Source organism: Abramis brama, assembly GCF_963993115.1.
Source record: "Abramis brama genome assembly, chromosome: 16".
Taxonomy (NCBI): domain Eukaryota; kingdom Metazoa; phylum Chordata; class Actinopteri; order Cypriniformes; family Leuciscidae; genus Abramis; species Abramis brama.
This window is the reverse complement of record NC_139978.1, coordinates 19638767-19659323: the sequence shown is the minus strand read 5'-3', so window position 1 is coordinate 19659323 and position 20557 is coordinate 19638767. Positions and strand designations below refer to the sequence as shown.

The window sequence follows — 20557 nt, the reverse complement described above, 5'->3', positions numbered from 1 at the left end:
AAACGGCTGTATGTTATTTGCCAATGCATTATGTTAAGTGTTCTGTTTAAACGTCGAATTGCAGATATCGAATAAAATGATCGCTTTAGGACACTCCTACTGGCTGTGATGGTTCTTAAATGTCTTCTCACCCACACCCAAGAAAATGTTTATATATCATATTGGCAAATTTTAGAAGAGTCTCTTTGATAATTCTGCCGAATTGGATGGGAGCTGTAACCAGTGTGCATGAGGTGTCGACCCGGGTAAGATTCTCTGGTGGCCAGAGGAGGACAACCTAAGGCAGGGCTTCACCGCCACTGGGCACCTGCCCGATAGAGAAGGGAGGTGTAATCTGTGAGAAGGGAGTGGATGTGATGCTTCTTTTGGGCCAAGAGCATCAGAGAGGGGACTCTAAGAAATTGTAGTCTGCCTCGACCCAGATTCCACTCCAAAATATATTTTAGAATGAACTAATCCCCAAAATGGCTTAATTATCATAGAGATGAAAGAAAGTCAAGTTATATTGTTTCTTCACCATTTGGGTTGATCACATCCTGAACAAATGGTAGTCAATTGTAGAATGGGACTGGGTGTGGGACACAGATAACTTTCTCAGACAATGGGGTGTCCCAACTTCATTAACATGCAGACCACAGCTGTTGCAACAAGAGCAACTTAATTTACATTAAGAACAGGATAAAAGGTTTAAGATTGGGATGTTCTGTTTTCATTCTGATGCCGGTGAACCCAAGGTGCTTTGTGTACCTTGCCACTGCTAAGCTGTAATAAACTTCATTTTTGAGATCTTCAGCATCCACATCATTTTTTCTTACAAGACTGAATCTTTCTCAAGCTTTGAAGTACTTCTAGTTCAGTTGAATAACACACAACGTGTGCTTTATCACCTGAAACCTCATATGGACTTTTCAAAAGAGTTCTCAAATTTCTCAGCTGACGCTGTTCTTAAATATAATAGGCTTTTTAATGTAGGGGATTTTAACATTCATGTTTGTTGTAAGTTAAACTCCCTGGCCAATGATTTTATTAGTCTGGTTAACTTTTACCCAAGTGGTAAATGGTCCAACTCACAAACATGGCCATACCTTAGATCTTGTATTGCTGACTCGTTTTTTTTTTTCAGTTCTTCATCTAGTGCTGACTTTTCTGTGCATTTCAAAGAGGCTTGTCAAATGTATGATTGTGATTCCCCTTCAAATATTTCAAATGTAGATGAACATCTTATGTTGTTAAACTCCATCTGTAATGACATCTTGAATTCTGTGGCTCCATTGAGAGAAAAACGAATACGATTTAAACCTGAACCTTGGTTAACTAGCATGACACAAGATCTTATACGTATGTCGTATAGCTGAACAGAAGTGGGAAAAAGATAAATTATAAGTGTCCTTTAAATACTGCACGAGTCATTAATCTGGTACCAAAAAAGTTAAAGCTGTGTAAGACTGAAAATACTGGTTGAGGCCTGGTCTATGAGACAAAAGGGCCCTTCTGGCTAATTAACATTCGACCTCCCCCATACAACCTCACTTCCTCTCAGAAACAACTAAGAACTCACACAAGAACATGGTTTAATGTGAATGTTTATCATTGACTGTTATGTTTACGGTGTCATTTGAAATGTCTCAAAGTGAGTGGTACAGATATCTCATATCCAGATAGATAAAATAAAAGGAAATAAGGTTTATAGAAGTTTAGAGAAAACTGGTTCAGAGATAAGGCCAGATAAGGCCTTAACCCCCCTTTTGTTGGATAGAAGCCATTTGAGGGTGGTCTCCCCCATCCCCCATGCCACCTGGTCAAAGAGGATAAAGGAAGGTGTTCTCACTCTCTCTGGTTCTTTTCTTTGCTGGACATGAATTGAATAGGTGATCTCTCCCTTTCCTCTCTCTCTCTCTCTGGTACAAACTGGGTAAGATTATTTGGTGTAACCAATGTATAACCATGTTCTAGATATTTGAATTGATTGTGGAATCGATCTCTGATATCTGAAATATTAAATTGTTACATGTGATTATTCTAACTGATTTTGACATTGTTCATTAATAGGTTAAATGGAATAGTCAAACATTCGTGAGGCACATTTTAGTGAGGCACAGATATTATTAAAACCTTTCTTTTATGGAGTCAGATGAAATAACGAGTAAATGTATATGATTAATGTATTGAAAATTTAACCAACCAATACTTTGCATGAGTGAGGACAGAACACGTGATAACCTTCCCCATGTATTGGCGAACCGGCATTGGACCAATATATCGGGCCTCAATATTCTCAGATATTATAGCTAAAAACTGTCACAAACCTAAAACCCTTTTTACTATTCTAGATTCTGTTGTAAGTCCAACTGGTGTGGTTTATTTTAATGCATCAGCTGCAGAATGTGACAGCATCCTTAAGTTCTTTACAGATAAAAAAAAAATTGACACATCATATCAGCATATTATACCTCCAAATTTGTATTTGTCCGTTCCCCTATTTGTATTTCAACTTTAATTAATTCCAGACAATCTCTTTGAACTCTTTCCATGATATAATTAAGCAGCTAAAACCTATCACATGTCCACAAGACATCGTTCCAATACGTTTTTTTCATGGTCTCTTCCTACAGTAACTGTTCCAAAATACCTAAAGAATGCTTAAAAAAATCAAATCTTGACCCAACCATCCTATCAAATTATAGACCCATTTCAAATCTATATTCTCTTTCAAAAGCCTTCGAAAATGCTGTTTTAGTACAACTGCAGAGTTTTTTAAAAGTCAAATAGTATTTTTGAGAATCTGTAGACTCGGGGGATTCTATTGATCATAGAATCCTTATTTCATGCCTTTAACAATGTGTGGGTATTAAAGGTTGTGCTTTTGACTGTTTGTCTTGATGTTTTTTCTACATCTAGCTCTGCCCTGCATTTTGGAGTTCCCCAGGGCTCAGTTTTGGCCCCCGTTTTGTTCTTGTTATATATGCGTTATATATATATATATATATATATATATATATTCCTTTGGGGGTCCATTTTACCAAGCATGAGGTGTCATTTCATTTTTATGCTGATGGCACCCGAATCTACCTTCTCTATGAAAAATGACAAAACACGCTTACGATCAAGTTATGCATCTGATATTAAGTCTTGGTTATCTTTAGATTTTTCTCAATAAGAACAAAACCGAGGTCATCGTGGGCCTTCAGGCACCTCTGATTGTGATTTGGGAGATCTGGACTCCTATGTAAAACCTTCTGTGAAAAATAGTGTCTTCGATTCTGCACTTAAATTTGATAAACAGATCAATTCTGTAGTCAAATCCAGTTTTTTTCCAATTAAGACAGCTATCAAAAGCTAAGAGTTTCTTATTTTTTGTAATTCTCTCTGTATAAAGTCGAATCAAATATAAATTGTCTTCAGATGATTCAAAATGCAGCGACCAGACTTCTGACTGGCACACGGATATTTGATCTCCCCAGTATTATGCTCTTTGCACTGGCTGCTACAGAATTGAGTTTAAAATTTTACTTTTTGTTTTTAAAGCTCTGACTGGATCGACTACTATATATCTCTGTGATCTTTTAAATCCAAATATATCCATTAGATCTCTGAGGTCTTCAGAGCGAGATCTAGATTAAAGTTGAAGGGTGACTGTGCTTTTTCCATTGTTGGGCCCAAACCGTGGAATAGTCTTCTGGTTTCTCTCAGATTAGAATAAAAAATATCTCTTTTTGCCCAGGCTTATAACTGTCCCTAGAGTTTAAGGCTCCATCACTTATTTGTGTTTTGATACTCTCCTCCTCCTCATTGAATTGCGGTTTAAATTATTGATATTCATTTTTATGTCTATTTTTTAGCATGGTTTTGTACAGCACAGTGTTCAACTACTGTTGTTTATAATTGTGCTTTTGATTTTTACTTATCATGAGTCAGTTGCTGTGAGAACCAAAACAGAAATGTTCAGAAATCATTTACTGGATATGTCTGAGTGAATGTACGCTGTCAGCTCCATATTCTTCTTTATTAAACAAAAAGGTTCAGCTGCCATGTTAGTTTTATGAGACATCAGTCAACAATATCCTTGTATGCATAGATGGATACACATCCAGACAGCCAATCTTATTAATTTGAATGAATTCGAGGTCCAAATTAAACTTTTTACTGGCCATAAATATACTGTTAATATAAGCATGCAATATTTTTCTTAAAAAATTTTGTTTATCAGAGAGTTATTTAGCTAGTTTTTGCATATTTCTGATTCAAATAATGGTGTAACATTCCCAGTCCACATATGGTGAACTTCTATTCTCCCAAAAGATTATCTCATAGTTTTCTAAAATAGCCATTTTTCTGTGCAATCAGGCGGTCAGTGAACAGACTGTGGGCGGCCCGTGGATGAGTGAGCTTGAGACTAATAGTTTAGGACTTTGATGCCAGGCCTATTAAACAATGGAAGTGATCTAGCAAAGGGAGGGAGGGAGGGAGGTGGGGTAGAGTTTGCTTGAATCTCAGTAACCATTTTGCCTACAAAGCCACTTTATAAACACATCACACTTTAAAGGTGCAGTATGTAATATTGGGGTGACAGTGGCTCACAGTGGGTAGCACTGTCGCCTCACAAGGAGGTGTTCTAAGTTTGTTTGTTCTCCCTGTGTCTGCGTGGGTGTTCTCAGGGTGCTCCTGTACAGCACCTTTAAGGTTAGTGAGTCCCCCCTCCCCCCCCCACATAACTAGCACCACTTAAGACTTCCGCTTTAAAATCACGTAGTAACCAGACTTGCAAGAAACTTGGCAATTACGGAGGATGATATTGAGAGACGTAAATAATAACAGTAATTCAAGAAATACCACATTTAATTGGACCTGATTCACACATCTTGCCACCAGGGACTGTTTCTGGTTATTACATCAGCACGAAAGTGTGGGCTTTCAAATGGTGGGAAAAGGGAGACCGTTGGAAGCTGCCAGGCCAAAACTATTTATACTATTTACTCAAGTGTGTTTAGTTTTGTTTTTGTGCTTTATTTCATTATTAGAGCTATTTTTAATAATACACTAAAAAGCTCAGCTGACTGTCCCTGATTGGCGTTAGGGTCATGCAGTCAGAAAATGTCCACCATTAGGATTTATACAAGCAAGCTAACAAAGTGAGATTTTCAGACTTTACTGAACTTTATTGAAGCTGCATCAATGAAAAAATAGGGCTCATATGTGAAAATAAAACTACAGAGCGAAATGTGCTACAATGTAACATATGCATGTCATTACAGATGTGAGATACAATATCAGGCGTGTTAGTGGTGGATAAATAAGGCTTAAAGCATAAGGCTTTTATTCAGACTCAAAAATCATTTCACAGTGACAGTCGCTCTTCTGTATGACTGTGCTTCTTAATATCCCATTTTCAACCAAAAACATTTCCATAAATGTATACGCACGTTTTGCGTGTCCTTAAAAAATAAAGAAAGCTTGCTACGGCAGTAAGAATATTCACTCATACATTTGCACTGTACTTGTGATTTAAATAGACATTTGTTTCATTAAACTGATGTATTTGGTTCTTCTGATCTCCTGTGAACCTCATATGAGAGGTGCAGTGTTGGAGCATTAGCAGCAATAGTTATGGGAAGTTTAACATTTACATCCATTCATTTACCATTATGTGTATCTGATATCAAAAATGTTAATGACTTTTCAGTAGTTCCTGATATACTGATCTAGGAGTAAACGTGATTGGGAAAAGCCACCCAAGGGGAAAAAAAGTAATGTTGTCATGCAGTGTATTTTACATAAATACAAAAATTACAACTTTTTATATGAAGACTCAGTGTAAACACTGCTTGGGCCCTTTAAATGTCGCTTTCAAACTCTTTTCCCATTACAAAAACTTGATTCACAATATTTAATTCATTCTTTTTTAAAGTGTCTCTTTTTCAGTCTAAGTAGATTTCTGCCCGTCTCAAACTTTGAAAAAGGTGTGTTTGAGGAAGCAAAAGAAAGTGTGTGTTTAAAAAATATGGAAGCTCTTTTCTCTGGGGTATCAAACTATTAAAAGGTTGGCATCTCTGGTCTCAGGACTGGTTTTAACAGTCTGCTGTCGTCTTATCCTTACATGCCCTGGATAAACTCTTGCAGCTGTCGCACAATCTCCGTATCCACTGTCTCCATAAGAGCCTGGAAGCTCTGGTCTCCCATCAACATCTGCTGAGCCTTCAGCTTCTCATAGACAAACTGCTGAAGAGAGACGCTGTGCACAGGGTCCTCAAGAGCCAGCTATAGAGGAAGAAGAAAAAAAAACATAGTATGAGGATAGCAAATGAACTCTGGTGCTCCATTACTTTTATTTTTTTCTTAAAGAGGCCATATTATGCCCTTTAACAAAGTCTTGATTTTGTTTTTGGGGTCTACTGGAATAGGTTTTCATACTTGAATGTCAGAAAACAATTTTTTCACATATTTTGCATTATTGCAGCACCTATTTTCACAGTCAGTCAGTAACGCTCGGTTTAGTTCCAGTCTCTCTGAAGCCCCTTTTTCTGAAAAGCGCAATGTGCTCTGATTGGTCGGCTAGACCAGTATGTTGCAATTGGTCAACCGATTCAATAAAATGAAATGATTCAATTAAATGATTCAGTGAAATGACAGAAATGTCACAGCCCTTACCATAATCACAAATTTCAATTTACTACAAATTTTTTGCGTATGCCTTGGGCGGGAATTATTAAAAAAAGGGAACAGTGTGACGTGTACGTTCCTGGAAGAAAACTTGAGACGGCAATCAAGGTGTTTCAGAAACATTGCTTACTGTGCTTACAAAGAATTTCTTACTTTTTAATTTAAGCTAAATGATTCAACCCTGTTAATTATCATAATTGTTATAATATTTTCCTTTTAATGTATGAGAAATAAGTTTATCAGTAGCTATAAAACAATAGTTTGTCCCAAATCTATGCTGTGCGACAGCTTAATTTATAAAATTACATTAAAGGAGCTGTATGTAAGAAATGTATTTCAATTAATCATAAAATGGCCCTGATATGTCACTAGACATTAAGAAATCATGTTCATTTCAAATACTTATATCACTGACAACAGTAGTACGGCCAGGATATTGTCATTTCAAAAGTGAAGTTGCAGCCCTCAACTGATGTTGATGTTGTCATCTTGTGTTTTGGCCTGAAGCGCCTCCCTCCACCTATCTACTAATCACAAAGTCAGTAGTGTTTCGGCATCCGGGTTGCCAGCTCTGCTCTAGTTACCACAGCTACATAGCAGCCTACGTTCCTGCTGGATCCTGCAGTCTATCTGGCAACCTCGAGTCAGGGGGGAGGGGATACACTGCTCTGAAAGTGATTGCAGTACCAGTTTTGGCCACAATCTTACATACGGCTCCTTTAAATATAAATTAATACAAATAAATAAATAAAAACACAAATCAGGGTTTTAATGTATTTAGATACGTCCCAATTTTGGTAACGCAGGGTTAAAATCACTAACATCATAAAGTAAACAAAAAAATCATGCATTATGTTTTATTTAATAAAAAATAATTAGTTTTAGGCCTTATTTTAAACTTGGAACAACAAGCACTAGCTCACACTTCATAAAGTCAAACAGAATGTGTGTTATGGGATGCCAGTGTAATATATATATTCTAGAGAACTAGGCTTTCAGAATAAGCCCATTGCAGAGTTAGTTTATAAGTGTGAATGGATTACTTCAATATAAGGATATGGAACTGCAGTGAAATAAAACACTTAAAGCTGTCACAAAGAAGGGATGATACAAAGATAAAAATATATGAAATACAATATACAGCATTAGAATGATGGATCATATAATAAAATGTCTAAAAGTTTGAAAAAACAAAGTAAAATGACAACAACAAAAACAAATGCTAAAAAAACAAATGAAAACCTGAAACAAGTCTTTTTAAGGTCAAGGTGTTTTGAGTGTTAAATAACTGCTTTGATAAGAGAAAAATAAAAATTTATAGTGATGATAGGGCCCTCGCACCTTTAGGAAAACAAAACATGGGTGGACAATATTTAAATAGGTAAATATAGGAGGACTACGTCAAAGTAATTTGTATTTGCCACTCTTCCTGCTGCCAGCTGGTTAGCACTATGACTGTAACTAAATGTTGGCATGTAGATGTCTTCAGGCCAGGTTTCTTATCAAGCATGTGAAGTTTGGGGCAGATTAGACATTGTATGCTTGAGTTACAACAACTTCCTGATTCATGGCGATAATAGCATGCTTTAGCACTGAGCTAAGTGTTTCTAGCATGCTTTAGCATGTTTCTAGCATGTTTAGCACTCAATGGCATATTTTAGTATGTTGCTGGTAGTGCATCACAGTTTTAAACACTTCCTGTTGCCAGGTGGCGGTATTACTATAGCCGAATATTGGCGTGTAGATGTGTTCAGGGCAGGCTGGGGAGCGCTAGCCAGGCGCTCAGAGTGAGTGTGCGGAGGCATCAGTACATCCGGGACACAGCCACTGCTGCTCGCTGGCGATGAAAGAGGGGCCTGAGGGTGACAAGGCATAGTGTCGTCGACCGCCAAGCGCGCCCTCTTGGGACACAGAGGTTTCAGAAACTGCTCTTTTGTTGAAATTGTGGGTAACACTGGCCCGGAACAGAAACAAAAGGAAACAAAAGATTCTCCGCCCGATCCACCTCTGGGTCACCCGTCTCAGGGTCGTTTGCATCTTCGCTTGCCTCCTGGTTTGGCAGTGGCTTGGACGGGCGGAGTTGACTTCCTGCGGCTTGCTCCACGCTGAGACCTAGGTGGTTGCTGCTGCTGAGGTTTCGCAGGAACGGAGGACGCTGCAGAAGGTTGACCTCGGCGACGAACGGGTGGGGGCAGCAACGGTCCGCCGGGGCAGGATGTGTCTGATGGCCTCCGTCTGCTCATATCAGCCAGGTTGAGCCAAAGGTGGCACTCCTGGACCACCAAGGTGGACATCGCCTGACCGATGGAACGTGCGGTTTCTTTTGTTGCCCGGAGGGCGAGGTCAGGCTTACAAGTCTTGGACGGGAGGTGTGGATTCCCCCGCCAAGAGGAAGCGGACGCTGGACACAGCTGCATCGCAACAGCACGCTCCACCGGCAGGAGATCCACATACCCCCTTGGCTGCTCCGCCGTCGAGGGTGGTAAGGAGGGAGGAGCCCATAGGCCGTAGTCTGGCACTATACGGTGCCGACCACGACCTAGTGAGCTCCTCATGCACCTCCGGGAAGAAAGGCACCAGGGCAGCACGCTGAGAACCAGCAGGGCCCGCCCAGAGAAACCAATCATCCAACCGAGAAGGTTCAGGACTTGGTGGAGGGTTCCACTCAAGCCCGACCTTCTCGGTGGCCCGGGAAAGCATAGCCACCCATTCTGGATCAGACTCGGGCAACGCTACACTCCACGAAGGGGGGTAACGCAGCCGAATCCTCATCTCCAGAGGACTAAAGCTCCCCCTCCAATGCTGCGACTGACATCTGATCGTCAGGAGGAGCCTCAAAAGACACGACTGGTCGTTCATGAGAAGGGCCAGCACGTTCTTTTGGAAGCTCCCGTGGCGGCCGTGTTTGTGAGGTGTGAGGGGCCCACGGAGATTGCCTTGGCGGGGAAGCCCTCACAGTAATCCTCAGATCACCCTGGCTAAGCGCCGAAGTAGGCTCGTTCTGTAGACACTCAAAGATGATAGGGCTCCCTGAAGTGATCTCAATTACGCTGCGACTAAAAGGGAACTGTACAAAAATCAGAGGAAATTAAAAACGGCTGAATTCATGTTGTGTTTAGGACTTCGCCCCAAGATACTTTTTTATAGGTATTGGGACGTCACATGTATGTACCGAATTTCGTATGCGTCCGTGGTCCGTGAAACGTAATGGGAGGGGCAATTCGTTGAAATTTTATAGGTGGCGATATCGAGCCATTTTGCCACACCTAATTCTGAACCCATATCAGATGTACATTTTTGGCAGTTCTGACGCATGAGCAAAGTTTCATCATGAGATTGAGCATGTTTAGGCCCTCAAAAATGCGATTCATTTCGAAGAAGCGGAATAATAATAAACAGAGCAATTCCAAGAGCAATTCTCTTATTTAAAAAAATAAATGTGTTTAAATTATTAATGTAAGATTTGTGGATATAAAGAAATACAAGTGCAAAACCCTGTCAATGCTGGAACATGATCCTAAGAATTGTTTTCTGTTCTCCCTTTTAATAAGTCAAATCTACTTGATATCTATATCTGTTCAGCACATTTGTTGGTGACAGAGACATTGAGATGTCAGCAGACAATTGTGAAGGAATTTTCTTGGTGTAAAAGAAAAGGCATTGATCTGAGTTTAATCAAATGTGACTTAACTCCTGAAGACAGAAATGAAAATACAAGACATCGATTCCCTCTCAGTATTTATATGCTAATCACTGCTGTGGCCGACTGTGCTAAAACAAAGGGCTGACGTCCCCATCCTCATTAAGATGAATTCATTAACTGACTTTGCATTCCATTGCATAGACAAAGAAGTGTAACAATACATTATTAGGATTTATTGATAAAATGACTCAAATTAACCATCTATAGGAATATTTTAAAATACTTGTATATTTTTAGGGGTATGACCAGTCAAGCTGTCATCAATTTTAAAATTAGATCATGTTTCAGAGGGTGAAGTCTTTAATAATTTGTTACATTTTTAATGATGTAACGTTATCACTGCACTCATACAGTGGCAAACTGTAATGCCCTTGAATACCACAATGTAAGATATAAATAATGCTCTGCTAATAAAGAGGGAGGGACATGGAGAGAGTGATAGAATGAGAGAGAGAGAGAGAGAGAGAGAGAGAGAGAGAGAGAGAGAGAGAGAGAGAGAGAGAGAGAGAGAGAGAGAGAAAAAAATTAAAATTAGCATCGCTGCATATATATTAATTTGATGTTTTAAGCTCTATTATGCATCAAATGACCGGGAAAATCTAAGTAAATGTAACATTTAGGGAAGTCCATTTAGGATGGTGTAATTTCAACCCTCTCTTTTGACAGCACTTGATGCTTTCAGTAAACCTCAACAGCAATGTTATAGTTGTAAATATTGCATAAACATTGCATTAATACATTATATGTTTATTTAAAAAACATTAAGATGTGTCATGGAGCGTACATCTGTCAATGTGATGAGCATTAACAATGCCAGCTGTGATCTTTGGTGATTATACTTCTAATTCACACTAAATTAACTCTGGCAGCTAAATTTTATGAAAAATAAAAGAGGACCAAAAAGTCATTTTCCGCAGTACTTTTGGATTTAATGATTTCAAATGCCACCATCTGCAAATTGTAATATCCTCCAAAAAGGTTAAATATGACAAATGTCTAACACACAGTCTCTCTCTCCACATAATATTGGTGTAAAACACAAGACTCAACATTTACCCTCCCTGAGACATTTGCACAGAAAGCTTAGCCCCAGTGCTTACATCTTCCCCTGAGATGTTTGATCACTGATTCATCTGATTCCCAACCACCAGATCAGAAGTGTCATTCTCATTTGTGCCCCCAATAATTTTGTAGGATTCTTTTTTCACGATTCTGACACCATGCAGGATGTGGAAGCAAAGAACCTTGTGTCTGTGAAGTTTGCAGCTCAACGTTTGATTAAAAGAGTAAAAGTGATGGTTATTTTCCCCACACTCGTAGTCACGGCTTGATTAACAGTTTAATAGTTGAGCCCAAGCATCCGTTGCCAAATCGAAAATGTCACTTTAGAACTAGCAACAAAAAAAAGGGCTGCTACAGTTAATAGTATTATTGAGTAGAGTATTATGAAAGAGAGCATGTGATTACCTGCGTCTGGTATAGCTTTCTTTCTCTAGGTCAAGTAATCATTTTGTAAAAATAATAAATAAATTTGCCATGTCAGTGTGCACTGATAATATAATGCACTAACAATATTTTTGTAGTAGCATCCTTTCAATTGTTAAGGGGATTTCACATGACAGGCGTCAGCCCTGGTCAATGCATTGATCTCTATGAAGTGAAGCATCAGATTCAGCGTAACCCCGCGCCACGTCGCTTTTCAGTTTAGCCTCGCTCAAGATGGTGTGAAAAGTTCAAATAACCCCCTTGTTTAAAACCTCGTTTCATTCAATCAGCATTATTTAATTGACTGATGTAACCTGCATTGAAGTCACTGAAAGATCCCCACCACTAACTTTGTACACAAATTTGAGAACTCCCATGTTAATGCCGTGGCTTATAGTAGCTGGTGATTTTAATAAATGTAATTTTAAAACTGTTTTTCCCAACTACTATCAGCATGTTAAACATCCAACTAGGGGAGCACATATCCTGGATCACTGCTACAGTAATGTAAAATCTGCGTATCAATCTAGTCTCAGACCAGCCTTTGGAAAATCAGATCACTCTTCTGTGTTACTACTTCCTACATATATACAGAGGAGTAAACAATCAAAACCTTCGTCATGTATTGTTCAGTGCTGGACGAAGGAGAGTGAAGTGAAACTACAGGGATGCTTTGATGCTACTGATTGGTCTGTGTTCCATTCAGAAAACCTGGATGAGTATTGTGATGCGGTGACTGGGTACATCGACTTCTGCATTGATTGCTGTGTTCCAAAAAAGGTAATAAAACGGCATGCTAGTCAGAACCCGTGGTACAATGCGGATGTAAATAGGAAAATACAACAGTGGGCCGTGGCTTTTGAATCTGGTAATGCGGCTGCTTATAAGCTATCCAGATACTCTTTGTAGCGGTCTATTAAAGCTGCTAAATGAGCCTATGGAGCTAAGATAGAGGGACATTTCATGCAGGCGGACCCTCAACGTATGTGGCAAGGGTTAAATTCTATTACCGCTTGGAAACCTAAAGGAGGACCCATCACTAATGTTGATCCATCCTTGCCAAACGAACTAAATGAGTTTTATTGTCGTTTTGAAATTGGATATGTTGAACCTGTTGTTTTTCCGGCTTGTAATGAGCAGAGTTTTACCATCATTCAGGAGGATGTCCAGAGGATCTTGTCCAGGAAGAAGGTTAGGAAGGCACCTGGTCCGGATTGTATTCCTCCTCGTGTCCTTAAACTGTGCTCAGAGCAACTTGCTCCTGTTCTGACTGATCTTTTTAACGTCACTCGGGAAGTGCACTGTTCCAGTTAGCTTTAAAAGATCAATTATAATTCCAGTGCCCAAGAAGACACCTGTGACATGTTTGAATGACTATCGGCCAGTGGCCCTCACATCTGTCTTGATGAAAACCTTTGAGCGGTTGGTGTTGGACTTTGTCAGAGATCAAATCCCGGTGTCTGTGGACCCACTACAATTTGCATATAGGAAAAACAGAAGTGTTGAGGATGCCTTTTCCTTTGCTTTGAATTCTGTCTACAAGCATCTAGATGGACATAAATCATATGCTAGAATGCTATTTATAGACTATAGTTCAGCTTTTAATTCAATGGTCCCAACAAAGCTCTTTCACAAATTGAAATGTCTTGGACTCGATGATGCCATTTGTAAATGGATTTTAAATTTCCTCACTTGTCGACCACAAAGGGTCAAAATTAATGGCTGTATTTCAGATGAGCTGCATGTTAGCACCGGTTCACCGCAGGGGTGTATCTTGAGCCCCCTACTCTTCACATTGTATACTCATGACCTTGTAGCATCCAATGATAATAATGTGATAATCAAATATGCCGATGATACAACTATCATTGGGCTGATTAGTTCAAACGATGAATCTCAGTATCGCGAGGAGGTGGAGAATGTTGTTCAATGGAGTAAAAAAAAACAACTTGCTTTTGAACACTTCAAAAACGTGTGAACTTGTTATTGATTTTTGTCACAATAGGAATCAGTTGCCTATTACTATCAATGATTCTGATGTGCAGATTATTGAGAAATGTAAATTCTTGGGTGTGACTCTTTCTCATGACTTGAACTGGAGCTCTAATACGACTAGCATTGCTAAGAAAGCGAGACAGCGCCCCTTCTTTTTACGTAGGCTTCGAGAGTTTACTCAAAATACTAAGATTCTTCTGAATTTTTACTATTGTGTAATTGAGAGTGTCCTAACTAGTTGTATTACTTTGTGGTTTGGTAATCTCACCCTGAAAGAGAAGGCTTTAAACAAAGTGGTTCGCTCAGCCAGTAGGATCATTGGCTGCACTTTGCCGCTCCGGGAGGTTACATATAAAGCTAGACTCTTGAATCAAGCTTTAAAACTTGTTAATGATGCCTCAGGCCATCCTGCAGGGGCCTTCTTTGAGATGCTTCCCTCAGGGAGAAGGTATCGCTCTGTCAAATGTTCTACTGATCGCCATTTAAACAGTTTCTTTCCCCAAGCTGTAATTATTTTAAACAAAGCACTTTAAATTAGGCACTTTAAATTTATGTGTGGATTTTATTGTACAGCATTTTACTATTGAGTTTTTATGTGGCACTTGCTTGTCTGTTTTATGTTATGTCTTCTTATGTGTTGACATTGTACCTTGAGCTTTTTGCACATCTTTTCCAATGTGGTTTTATACTGCAAATGGCTAATAAAGTGAACTGTGAACTGTTATTTCAAGTGTCTTGGAGACGTTGCCTCAGTTTTTCTGGATTTAGTCTCAGTTTTTTCTGTTTCTTTGTGCAATCCCAGCCAGACTCGATGATGATGAGACCAGATCTCTGTGTCGATATAATTGTAATAATCTCACTGGATTATTACAATTAATGGCAAAAGGAATGTTTGGAAATGTTTATATGTATATATATATATTCATTTTATACAAATAAAAATATGGTGTCTCAGAAAACAATGAGATAATATTTCCCCGTGTTTAAACCTAATGGACTGTGTGAGCTCTTGACATATTTAGTCCAGAGGGATTTAGCCTTAATAGCAGCTTATTTTTCTTCCCAAGTAAATTTGCAAGTCACAATGGATTGATTTCACAGAGAACTGCATTGACACTGCTGGCAATACACACAGTAATATACACTAAACAAACTATAACCCAATTACACCAGATGACATTTTAACATTTCACGATGCAACATGCTGAATGAATCATAGTGTTTTAAAGCCAAGGCTCTTCTGAGGAGTTTAAAGGTACACTCTGAGGACTGAATGTAGCATCTTATAGTATTATTAATATTATATTACCACTTATATAAATAATATAATACCATTCAGAAGTTTGGGGTCTGTAAGAATTTATGTTTTTGAAAGAAGTCTCACACCAAGACTGCATTTATAACAGAAATATTGCACTGATCTATATAAATGACTGGATTGCTCATGACTCCATAAAAAGTGAAGCCACCATGCTGCCATATTGGCATTCCCTAGTATACCCTCACATTCTTTTGAATTAATAGGAAATCATCAGATTTTAATGAGAAAACATTACCTAACGAGTCAGTGTTTTTATAAGTCTCCCTCTACATTCTTACAATGCAAACGTTCTAGACATTTAAAAAGTTATTTGTTCAAATTGGAGATTTCCACTGCTTATTAAAAGGTATGTTCATCTTCATTACAGTAGCGAATATCAGATCAGCTGACGGGTGAAACACCTCAGCATTTGTATTTCAAATGTCAAAATGATTCTTCTGATATCTGAATACAGATTTATGCTTTGTATGCACATTCAACTTAATTCGTTATGCACAGTTATTCACTATGGTTATGCAAATATGCCGTGTGTGGGGTAAAACGTCCACCTTGCCACCTCATACATTTATACGATTTAAAAAAAGAAGAAAAAAAACCACACTATAAATTATTTTTACTTAAAAATCTGTTGCTCCATAAATGTTCAATACAAACACACTGTATATATTTTTTCTGCAATCATTCACTTCGAGAGTAGTGAAAAGCACATTTTTGTTAGGGTGTTTCTTCAGCCCCGAAAAACTATATTGCTGGTAATGTAAAAATAGCTAAAATACTAACCCATGACCAGGGGAAAGGTGCAACATGCGGTGCCTTTCAAGGAACGGCCTCATAGTTACAGTATCAAAGTTGAAACATAGGAATCAATAGATAAATGGTGCTGCTTGTGACCTTGGTAGTCAAACAAAATTGTACATAGACTAAATCAGATCTCTCCAGTGATCCGATGTAACCTTGATGCTTTCCTTGGAGCACAATCAATACGTCTATCAATTGCAACTGGACAGCTTCAAAAAATTAAAAAATAAAATGCGGTTTTAAATTCCACCACTCATTCCAAGCAGCATTCACGAGCTCTGAGGGATTACAGACATGTTCATTGTCATTGGTAACATAAAAAACAACTGAAGATTATTTTTATTTTTGGATGAAATGAAGCGCAATAATGTGAGATCACTAGAATGCAATTGTGATGCACACAAAAAACACAAGCATCTGCAGCTAAACATGCAGATCGGATGACAATATGAAGCAGCATTGTCAGCTCTCACACAGGGAAAGACCCTGAATTTCAAAGGGTGTTATTATCTCTAAGAAAAATGAGTTAGTTTATGGAGTGAAATCTGTCCTCAAAGTCATCAAAATGGTTTCTAATTGTAGGACATGGATCATTCTGCTTAATCGAAACCTCCAAGACCATAAATTGTTGAGACCTAAGTGGCAGTTAGACACAGGAAGCACTAGGACCTTGAACAATTGAAGGATTTTGTTGAAAAACAAGGATGGGTTTAAGGAAAAAGGAACTCAAAAAAGGAACTTTGAAGTATTATTCTGAGCCAAGCCGGTACTATAAAGCAGAGAGGCCTCTGGAAGAAATCCTGCTCGAGCCGCCATGAACTTTTAAAGGATTTTCCTGAATAAAGTCAAAAACTTTGAAGACCAGATGTGTAAATGCCAATATTCAATCTCAACTTTACTTAAAAGTAAAGGCAGTCATCTATATTTAAGCTTGACTGGACCCTTGATCTCCTTTTCCAGTGTCTTCAGGAATCCCCCACATAGACTTTAAAGTAAAAAAAAATAAAGATTTACTTAGTAACACTATAATAACTTTAATTAAGAACATTACAACACTAGAATATGTTAAACAGACAATTAGTCAGGAAGTTCGAAAATGTATAATAGCTAGAAATGTCTAGAGTATAGGAAAAAACCTATAAGTTCATGTACTGTGAGTTACACTACATTACTCGTTACACTACATCCTTGGCTCGATGTCATGGTGCAAAGGACCCTACTGTAAGTTGATTTTACTCCGAACCATCCTTTTAATGTTTGTAAAACAAATGATTAATAATAGTAGTAGCAATAGTAGTAAGAGTGTTAATAGGAAGATATTTTTGGTTTGGAGTCCATGAAAGGGAACTGATGAAGCTGTGGGGGTGCAGAAGATAAAGAAGATTTTGAAACATATAAGCAACAGTTTCAGTCTCAGGGAAAACAACAAAAACAAAATAATTTATGTACATTTGTAAAAGAAAAGCCATTAGAGAAAATCATATTATGGGCTCTCTCTCATATAGCCATCAAGTGTCTACTCCACAAAAGAAAAGACATCTCAGCTATCAGACAATCACTGCAGAACCATTTGGTGTCCAACACAATCTCAAAATCTCAGTCTCTAATACGCTACATACAAATCAATGTTCATTCAAATGGTCCTGGGACCTCATGCATTAAAATCTCTGCTGCAGATTTTGCACACGCAAGTTTATAGATTTATTCCCCCACCCCCCCCTGTATAATTTACAAATACTTGTTCAGTTTATGAAAAACAAGTTACCATTTGTTCATGTACAAACTTTCATCCCCATTCTGTCTCCTCCAAAAAATAACCAAAATGGAGATTACAACACCTTTTTATTATGCATAACTTCGTCTGCATGTCATTTCCTAGTGCAATTTCTGCAATTTAGAAGGCATTTCCCAAGAGCATGACTTTCAGGAGTCGAAATTATGATGAGCCAAATAAATTGGCCATAAAAATATTTTTATAGCTTTTTTATTATGCTATATGTTAACTATGTTAATATTTATGCATTGATATTTTACTAAATGTATATTATTTCAATAAATTAATATTTATTAATAAAGATTATATTCATATTTAGGATGGACTCTTAACTAATCATCTTCACAATTTAGTCATGATCTTAAAATTTTTTCGTTGTCTTATTAACAAGAAATAATTAATTAATTAATTCAAAAAAATATTATCAGTATTGCACAAACAAAACTACATCAGGACACTCTGCCCTTTGGTTTAAACCTTAAAGCCAATTGTGCGGCCACTGACTATAGCTGTACTGACTAGTACTGTAAGGTATTAAAAGCCAATCCATAAATCCATTTTCCAAAAGGAAAGGTCAACCTCACTGTTTATGTAGATCAAAATTTTCAGGGATGATGGGGCAGCTGTAATTTACTTCCCGAGTTGCCAATAAATCCTGCCTTACCTTACAAAGTTGTCTGAAAGGTTAAGCCCACGTTTGCTTACTCTGCACTTCCTCAGGCTCTTAAAATAGACTCTAAATGATATTAATGGTGTGCTTTGCATCCACTTTGCTGGGCTGGTAATGAGGGAGTGGATCAAAGAGATGGAGCCATGCTTCATGAATTTCTAATTAGAGTTTTAAGCCTCATCAAGTCACTCAAAGAAGCCATGGACTAAATGTAAGCGGCGCTTTCCCATACAAATTGTGCATTCAGTCATTCAGAATCAACCATCATCCTTTTCTGTGAGCGACATTGTTTTCCTCTGTGTTCTTGACAAGCAATGGCTTTTCTTTAATCTGTTGGGTCACACAGAAGGGAAAGGAGTAGCGGGTGGCCCTACTCGGGCCAGTGACTTTAATATCTCCCGCTGACAGACGTGTCACAGCACCGGATCATTTAATAATGAAGGGAATTCTCCAAGTGAAAGGCTGCTGTATTCTTAAAGCCTTTGGAGAGGAAACTGCTTTTCACAATGTTGTATCCATGTTTAACATGGGGTCAATGACAAACGCTGAATTGCAGCTATGCTGAATTTTTTTTTGGTCATGAGGCTGTTATAAATTTTAGCCATTTAAGCTGAACTGACAACAATATTGAGGATGGATTCACAAAACATTCTTATGAATAAAATTCTTATTAATTTTAATTTAGCAGTAAACCAATCATGAATTCAAATATTACGGCCTAGTCATCATAGGTAAGTCGCAATGACAATGCACTGGCATTAGCTTTTGGATCTCAGGAGTTTTTCCAAGGATATGTCATCAAATGTAAAAGCATTACTATTTAAGTGAAAATGAATGGCAGGTAATATACAGCGTGGTGAGCATTTTGAAGCCAGAAAAAAAGGCTAATTACTAGTGTGGTTAGAACCACTACTATTCAGTTAATGATTGAAGTTTATTGTAGCTACAGTGAGGAAAATAAGTATTTGAACACCCTGCTATTTTGCAAGTTCTCCCACTTGGAAATCATGGAGGGGTCTGAAATTGTCATCGTAGGTGCATGTCCACTGTGAGAGACATAATCTAAAAAAAAAAAAATCCAGAAATCACAATATATGATTTTTTAACTATTTATTTGTATGATACAGCTGCAAATAAGTATTTGAACACCTGTCTATCAGCTAGAATTCTGACCCTCAAAGACCTATTAGTCTGCCTTTAAAATGTCCACCTCCACTCCATTTATTATCCTAAATTAGATGCACCTGTTTGAGGTTGTTAGCTGCATAAAGACACCTGTCCACCCCATACAATCAGTAAGAATCCAACTACTAACATGGCCAAGACCAAAGAGCTGTCCAAAGACACTAGAGACAAAATTGTACACCTCCACAAGGCTGGAAAGGGCTACAGGGAAATTGCCAAGCAGCTTGGTGAAAAAAGGTCCACTGTTGGAGCAATCATTAGAAAATGGAAGAAGCTAAACATGACTGTCAATCTCCCTCGGACTGGGGCTCCATGCAAGATCTCACCTCGTGGGGTCTCAATGATCCTAAGAAAGGTGAGAAATCAGCCCAGAACTACACGGGAGGAGCTGGTCAATGACCTGAAAAGAGCTGGGACCACCGTTTCCAAGGTTACTGTTGGTAATACACTAAGACGTCATGGTTTGAAATCATGAATGGCACGGAAGGTTCCCCTGCTTAAACCAGCACATGTCAAGGCCCGTCTTAAGTTTGCCAATGACCATTTGGATGATCCAGAGGAGTCATGGGAGAAAGTCATGTGGTCAGATGAGACCAAAATAGAACTTTTTGGTCATAATTCCACTAAACGTGTTTGGAGGAAGAAGAATGATGAGTACCATCCCAAGAACACCATCCCTACTGTGAAGCATGGGGGTGGTAGCATCATGCTTTGGGGGTGTTTTTCTGCACATGGGACAGGGCGACTGCACTGTATTAAGGAGAGGATGACCGGGGCCATGTATTGCGAGATTTTGGGGAACAACCTCCTTCCCTCAGTTAGAGCATTGAAGATGGGTCGAGGCTGGGTCTTCCAACATGACAATGACCCGAAGCACACAGCCAGGATAACCAAGGAGTGGCTCTGTAAGAAGCATATCAAGGTTCTGGCGTGGCCTAGCCAGTCTCCAGACCTAAACCCAAAAGAGAA

The 20557-nt window shown here is 38.5% G+C and overlaps 1 protein-coding gene across 2 annotated transcripts in view; it reads right to left on the bottom strand.

Moving 5' to 3' along the window:
• Window positions 1–5130: 5130 nt before the first annotated feature.
• Window positions 5131–20557, bottom strand: part of ipo11 (importin 11) — a 163766-nt gene continuing 148339 nt past the window's right edge. For both annotated transcript variants that reach the window (XM_084138669.1, XM_084138670.1), the window contains exon 30: window positions 5131–6255. In XM_084138669.1, the coding sequence (XP_083994795.1) occupies window positions 6091–6255 (165 nt within the window). In that variant the 3' untranslated portion in view covers window positions 5131–6090. The remainder of the gene's footprint in view (window positions 6256–20557) is intronic.